The sequence below is a fragment of the Cibotium barometz genome, chromosome 30, assembly GCF_041138505.1.
Source record: "Cibotium barometz isolate CiBa-2024 chromosome 30, ASM4113850v1, whole genome shotgun sequence".
NCBI classification, from domain to species: Eukaryota; Viridiplantae; Streptophyta; class Polypodiopsida; order Cyatheales; family Cibotiaceae; genus Cibotium; species Cibotium barometz.
In genome coordinates this window covers 26,330,139-26,337,757 of record NC_141075.1, presented here as the reverse complement: position 1 = coordinate 26,337,757, position 7,619 = coordinate 26,330,139, and the positions used below count along the sequence as shown (strand labels likewise).

The 7,619-nt window shown below is 41.8% G+C and overlaps 1 protein-coding gene across 1 annotated transcript; it reads right to left on the bottom strand.

The window, feature by feature from the left end:
* Window positions 1-1,290: 1,290 nt before the first annotated feature.
* Window positions 1,291-5,080, bottom strand: LOC147621328 (uncharacterized). Its single transcript, XM_086824437.1, has 4 exons — window positions 4,472-5,080; window positions 4,231-4,356; window positions 3,987-4,122; window positions 1,291-1,298 (listed from the first exon to the last, which is right to left on the bottom strand). Exons 1-4 carry the CDS (start codon window positions 5,078-5,080, stop codon window positions 1,291-1,293), a joined length of 879 nt encoding a protein of 292 aa, XP_086680563.1.
* Window positions 5,081-7,619: the final 2,539 nt, after the last annotated feature.

Sequence of the window (7,619 nt, the reverse complement as noted above, 5' to 3'; positions counted from 1 at the left end):
GGAGACAAGACTGCATCTGGAGCTGTAGGCACCTTCTTGGTTACCGAAATAGCTAAAATTCTTTTAGGATAATCTTGTGGAGTGTCATCCAACAAGTCATCCTCACTGTCCTCCGACACTTGCATTGGATTAACCACCATACTAGCCGTGATCTTTGACTTCTTTGGGCAATCTTTAAATTTATGCTGGCCCATACATCCATAACACAGCCCTTCCTTCATTGCTTTATCCCTTTGCTGCGGAGTAAGCATAGATCTATTAAAAGCCCTTTCCGCCATAGCAGAAACTTTTCTTTTGGTCCCCTTTGCAGTTTTGATCATATGAATCTCTCTAATCTCTTTACCCCTACCCTCACTGGTGGATGGTAAAGTAGAGGAAGCTGGGGCCAAAAATCTAGGGGCGCGAGTCCAAGAGGATTTCTGACCTCCACCTCCCGAAGGAAATTTCTTGCCATCCTCAAGCACAATTGCTAATTCAATGGCCTCATTCAACGTAGAACATTTCTCTTTGCGCACTAGAGGCTGAAGAGTTTCTTTAAGACCCAACACAAATTTATGAACTTGCAAGAAATCAGGAATATGCTCTGGCACTTTTAGCAAGACTTCCCGATACCTATCCGCATATTCTTGAACAGAATAGTTCTTCTGTGACATGAAGAACCAAGAATCAAGCGCTCGACTGCGCTCATCAGGTGGCACAAAGTTATTATAAAATATAACTTTAAAGGCATTCCACGTAACAGGCTCTGCTTTATCCTTTTCTATCTTCCTCCACCATCGATGAGCCACATCGAGGAGGTTATACGTGGCTTGCTGAATCTTAGCCACATCATCATTTATATGGCACAGCCTAAAACATTGCTCCCACTTGGAAAGCCATTGTTCCACTGCATCTGCTGTGCGAGCTGCTGTATTGCCATTATATTTAGGCGGTTTGAGATCTTTAAGTTGCCACTTGGCTCGCCCCAAAGTAGTCACTCTAGCTGAGGTTCCTGGCTCTCCAAGACCACCTTGATTGATTTCCTCATCAAGAGGGATGGATATAGACTTTTCTAATTCTTTTCCCCGCATTTCAGTCAATTCTTTCATTTGATTAAGAACTAATTGCATAGTGTTTTCCATAGAGTCAATACGAGCAACCATAGTAGTCACATCAAGTGTTTCATCCTCGTCATGCATGGTCGTATCAGGCACATGTTGCTGTGAGGATTCTCCTTCCATGTTTTCTCTCTTTTTTTTTTTGAAATGACTTGATGAAAAGAGTATAGGAAAAGCACCCAAATATTTACAGCTAGCAAACTGTCACACAAACACTAATTACACTTGTAACTTCTGCACTTTATTGTCTTTGAATGAAATTTACCAGCATAACAGCATAAAATGCATGATAACCCCAAAAACTATGCATCAATTGCCCCAATTTTGCTCAAAACATGTATTTTATGAAGATTTCGATGCGAAACAAGTCCAAATTTGCTTTTTGATGCAAAAGACCAGAAATTGCAGAGCATGAAAAGACCACAAATTGATGTGCAATTCACTCTATGCACGCATATCCACACATAAACATTGCCTGTGCACTTTATACATGTACTAGAACATCCATTTCAAGCATTAAAGAGTCAGAAACGCATATCTGGCACCAATTTTGAGCATTCACGATAGATTGCAGGTTTCTCCAGATCCGTAGTTGTCTCTAATAATTGAAGTCCCTTGGTCACTATTGCACTTGCTTGAAGCGTCAGATCCTTAATTGCTTATGAACGGGGCACAATTTGCTTGATTCTTGAGCTTTTTCAAGCTTGTCGGGGCCGGTTTTGGAACACAAAGAACAAGGCTTGAAATTGCTCACTTTTGCACCATGTCGGACTCAATTGAAGTACTTTATCTATTCTGCAAGCTAGGCTTTATAGCTCAGAAAAAGCTTTTATACAGAAGAAGCTACCATTCTCTGAAAATAATTGCTAGACAAGGTGATTATACACAGAAAGAAGCTATGGAAGCAAATTCCAGAGGCGCTAAGAGAGCTTGAAATCTTTGAACAAAATCCCACATAAGAAAACAAAAGCAGAAGGCTAAGGGTTCAAGATGTAAAGCGTGGCCTTCTGTATTTCAAAGCAAAAGAGAGAGAGAGAGAGCTCTCTAGCGCGTGGGCTTGGTTGACGTGCGCGCGCGGCTGGCGGATTCCCTGCTTCTCTTCGCTTGTAATCAGCTGTTCGCAGCGTCAGCTATGGCGCAGCCCCCTCTTTTTTTTTACAGAAAAAGCCTACTGCACTGCTTGTTCCAGAGCGCTCGTAACCAGCTCGGATACCAAATGTAAGAGGAAGAAAATGACCTGTGTGTGCTTCTTGCCTCCCAGCCAATATAGCCCATGAGTTTCTATAAATGGAAGTCCCTTAGAGCATGTTCTCACCTCCCAATCAAGCAAAAGGTAGAAGTGCTCTCTTAGCTCCCATTCCCGCACTCCTTGGCTAACCCCCAAGCTACGGACCTTGGCCCACTAGGCCCCTACCCGTGCAAACACTAGTAATGTCCGGTCTAGGCCTAAGTGCCTCGGACTAAATTAATATATGTCTAACAATTAACTTTGACCCAAGGAAACTTTGTTGACCAAAGATCTTTATTAATGACTAAGGGAGGTTAATGACTAAAATTAACTTTAATGACCCAAGGAAACTTTGTTGACCAAAGATCTTTATTAGAATTTCATCATGCTCAATATTTATATGGATTGACCTTAATGTTTAGAGAGAGGTTGACCAAAGATCTTTATTAAAACTTCATCATCATATTTAATATTTATATGGATTGACTTTAATGTTAATAGAGAGGTTTAAGAAGCATCTAAAGGAGTTTATAAATTATATTTTGATGATCTGCAACAACCTTTATTGAATGGTATTGATCATGGCTAATTAAAAGAGTAAGATAATATGGTGATGGCTTCATAGTAGATGATTGTGTTTATTCTTATCTTGCTTGAAATTTCCTCTTGGATCAATTAATGACTTTTGGATGATGATTGTAAGGATAATAATAATTTGAGTGATTATGTGGATTTTTAAGGATTATTCTTTTACTTCTAGATTTGTTAATGATATATAAGTGCTATGAGTTTGACATGCTCTTCAATGATGATGATATTGATGCCATGAAAGGATGTTCTTGTTGAGCATACAGTCAACAGGTGCATTCAATTGATAACTTGTGAGACAGGTATGCCTTTATATGGATAACTTGTGATGTTGATAAAAATTCCTAACCATATTCAATTGTTAATATATTAAAGGACATCATTTGCGCGAGGACTTGTGATGTTGATAAAAATTCCTAACCATATTCAATATATTAAAGGACATGTATGCCTTTATATGGATAACATATCGTTTAAGCGTGATGAACACATTACTTCAATACATTGTAGCTTTTGTATATCCTTTTTGTAAGTATAAGGCTTAGTGACTATTGATGTATTTTGTTATTATTATTTTCTTTGGTCATGGAATTTTGATATTAAAACTTTTATTTTTATATCAAGGTTGTTATTATATTGCAGTTGGACCAATCTTAAGCTTTATTTACAATAGAACTGAAGAGGTCTCTAAGGATTTAAAGTCAATGAGCTCAATCCATGGGTGTATGTTGACCTTATTGATCAAGAGTACTACTTAGGGACCTTATTGATCTATGACAATCAATAGACAGCAAAAAAATTGATAAACAAGCTGCATCTTCTCCTTCCACGTCTCTCTCTTTCTCGCACTACCTTTCTGCCACCCACAAGTTGGGCAGATTGGCTAGTGCGAGGGCCCTTATAAAGGCCATGATCTACCCGAGTTCAAGTCCCACCATTGGTCGTATATGCCCTCGTGTTGCATTACACCCACAGTACACACAGACAGACACTCTGAACAGACAGACACTCTGACTCGCTCGCGCTCTCTCTCTCTCACACACACACACACACATATGCACTCGCACTCGCACCTGTTTCAGAAATCCTAACGTTGTCTTTGCTAAGTGCATTGAGTTGTCTTTCCATTCTTTTCAGAAAGTCTCTGGATTCTCTGAACGATTCTGTCAGCTCGTCGTGGTATTTTTGTAGCGTGTCAGAATAAACGTGCTACAACACAAAGTGTGATCATGTTGTGAGAGAGTTGAGAGAATCTAGAGGCTGTAGCAAGGCAGCAAAGACGTTTACAAAGAGCGTATAAGCAGCGTGCAGGCGTACCATGAACTCGTCAAGCTCTGGATCTGGCGCTCCAATAGCTGCACTTGGTGTTGCGGATCGAAAGGTCTGATCGAACTCTTTACAGACCTCATCAAGACCTGTCACCACCTCCGGGGGAGCTCCGATCTAAGGCTCAATATTGTCAGCATGAGGTTTAGTTTTTCAAAACGAAAAAACAGAGATGGCGATAAGCACTAAAAGAGAGATGACGATAAGCCCTAGTGCAGAAGAAAGGAATCACCTTGCGGCAGTTTGCATAAGCTAGTACTAGCTGAGAGAAGTTCGGGTGCGCAATAATCTTTGCTTTTTGTGTTTCCATGTGCTGATCCGATGCAGATACACTTGCTTCATATTGTGAAGTAGACGCAGCAGCTAGGCTGACAAGCGTGGTCGCGGATGAGGGTTTCAGCGCGTCGCACTCTTTCCCAATGATCAGAGGTGCCTCCATTCGCCATGTTCTTTCCTGCAGGTTGCTTGAACATACTGTAACCTGATCATCAATCTGGTCATCGAATCGGCCGCTGCTGTAGAAATTATTGTGATTATGATTTTCTTCGACAGGCTGCACATGGTTGTTGATGGGTAGCGCTTGCAGATGGGCAACAGTACTAGGAGGTGGTGGTGTAACTGTGTGGTTCATGTAATGAGTGAGTAGTGGCCCTCTGTGAAGAGAATGAGCCTGTGTAGCTGTGACCGTGAGATGCTGCTGGTTTTGTTGCCCTTGCTCGTGCATGAGCTCCATCATAGTGCCGGCCGCTCCCACGTATTTCACCGGATCACAAAGCGGTGTAGGAGGCGTCACAACAAATTTGAAGGGGCTGTTGAGCTCTGATGGGGTTGGGGTTGGCATAAGATCAACCTGTTCGAGGCTGACGCGCTAGTATTACTGTCGAAAGATTGCACAGTGATAGGTATTGCGAAGCTCCCTGCGAATCGAAGCGAAAATAAGAAAAGACAACCATTGTTTAACAGCTCGTACACCATAGTGTTAATAATTAGCGTAAAAAGAACAGAAACTGACCATTCTTACCAGCATAATTAGTGAGGGCAGGTAAAGGGCGAAGTTAGAAACAACGATTGGATTGAGAGAGGAAACAAAAAGCTATGATCGTGGGATAGAAAGCAAACATGTAACTAAGAAGTGATAGCTTATAAATGCAAGAGCTTTGCAATATAGTCTGTACTGGGGAGCTTGCGAGCGATGAAAGAACAGGAGGTGATCATGATCTGATGGTAAGAAGCCGGCAAACGAACAAAGGAAACAGGGAATTATGGGATACAGCTGAAAAACGCTGCAACAAGGGGCGCTGCAAGCGGCGCAGCTCCTCACGGGGGGGCGGGGGGAAGCAAAAACAGCAGCTACATAGGGCAGAACATGGGCAGCTGCAGGTAGGTACTGAGGATTAGTGGGGTGGTTTATAAAAGCAGCTCCCCGGCGTTTAGCCTTCAGGCAGGCTGGATCGGCGCTGGGAGGATGAAATATTTGGGGTTGTAAAGAACTGATTAGTGAGCCGTAATGAAATTGGTTGTGAGTTAGTTGGGCAATGAAGCTTCTTGGAGGGGTTATAAAAGCAGCTTTATTAGCATGAAAGGAGGGGTTATAAAAGCAGCTTCTTTCAGTGTTCGGCCTTAAGGCAGCTCGTGCAGGAGTACAAGGTGCAGTAAATTTTCTGAGAAAGAGCGTGGTCCCTCGTGCCTGGTGGTGCGCCCCCCCCCCCCCCCCTCGCTACCCGTTGCCTGCCCCTCTCCCCTCTGTTTGCCCTTCCCTTCCCCTCTCTGCCTGCACGCACCCCCCTCTCATGCTCCCCTCCACCTCTCTCCACCTTTCCTCTCTCGTTCACCCTTCGCCTCCCCCCTACCTCCCTTTCATTTCCGGCTATGCCCCCCCTCTCCCCTTCCCTCTCGTCCTCTCCTTAGCCCACTCTTCCCCCTGTGTTTGTTTTTTCTTTTTTTTTTCTCTTTCCCTCATCCCCCCCTCCTGTTGCCTCTCCTCCATTGTCGCAACCCGAAGCCTCTCCTCTGTTTCCTTCACCCCCTCTGTCGTCTTCAGGCAGACTTCTCAGTTCTTAGTGTTCATTCTTCTCTCGGCAAGTCTGCGCTTTTTCTGGTCTTCAACCCCAAGAGGACTCCATGGCAGGTGCTCTGTCATCCTCGACTGAGGCCCCCGGTTACTTGCTTATCCTTTTTGGAAGCGAACCTTCAACTTCTTGCTTACTACGGCTGTTGCATCATTAGAGGCCTCTACTCTCGTATGCACGATTGTCAGTAGCCGCCTAGTGTGAGGAAAATTTAGAGATCTTTCGCACGCAAGTCTCATTGGTGGGCTTATGAAGATCATATACATTCATCCTTTGGGACGTGGTTCCTACCAAGTTCAGTTCGACTTGCCCACGATGTCAAATTGAGTCATGCAGCTGAGCTGTGTTGCAATGCGTACAACCCATGCCTTCGCACAATGGTAGCACGGCTTTGACCCTACATCTGACCCTCTGGTTGGCATGTCGGGCATTAGGAGAAATATGGACTCTCTATTTTTTCCTTAAGGGGTTTCTCTCACTTCTCTCTCTCTAGAAAAAGATTCTAAAATAATGTTATAATATTAGCTCTTTTAGAATCAAGGAGATCTCTTTATATTATTTTTAAAAGAGATTCACCTATTATTTTATTGTAGTATTGTTCCATCTCCAAAGTTAGGACCACCTGTTCTCAAAATTCTCAAATCTGAAATAATAATATTTTATTTGATCTAAAAACGTGAAGCATCTAAGATGTGACACTCTTAAATACCCACATAACTTTTTAGCTTTTAAATCCTTTCAAATAGATTGCATTTATGTATTTCAAAATAGGAGAAGTTAAAAAATGGAATAACTTGATGTAGTCATTACATTTTCGAAATTCTTTTTTACCCACGCCTACCTCTATACTCTAAGAGTGTGACTGTTAATTTTCATCATTTTTCATTAAGTATACAAGGGTTTATAAATTTTTTCTTCATTTAGAGACTTCTCTAGATTTTTTAGAATAAGAAAAGTAAGGTTTTCAATTTAGGACAATTTTAGTTTGCTTTGATGAGATATTGCTTTGGGTTTTTCACTTTTCCTCCTTTATACAGAGAAAATTCAAATCTATATTTATTTTCTTTAGTAGCTATGCTCAAAAGCTTTCTTTTTCTCTCCTAAACCATATTAATGAGTTTATATCTTCTCAATACTGGGGTTTCTTCTCTTCTGTATAACAAAGAAATTGAAAGGTATGTTGATGATTTGGTGCCATTTAGTTGGAACCACATATTTATATTCCCCTTCAATCATCTTTGTGTTCATTAATCTCTGCAAAAGAATCAAAGAACAAGAGAGCAATGGAGGTATGTCCAACTTGTTATCTGT

Coding starts and splice junctions, on each gene's coding strand:
- LOC147621328 (XM_086824437.1), bottom strand. CDS start 5,080: ATGCCAACCCCAACCCCATCAGAGCTCAACAGCCCCTTCAAATTTGTT. Junction 4,357..4,471: donor CTTATGCAAACTGCCGCAAG/GTGATTCCTTTC, acceptor ATTGAGCCTTAG/ATCGGAGCTCCCCCGGAGGT. Junction 4,123..4,230: donor CAGAGCTTGACGAGTTCATG/GTACGCCTGCAC, acceptor TTTGTGTTGTAG/CACGTTTATTCTGACACGCT.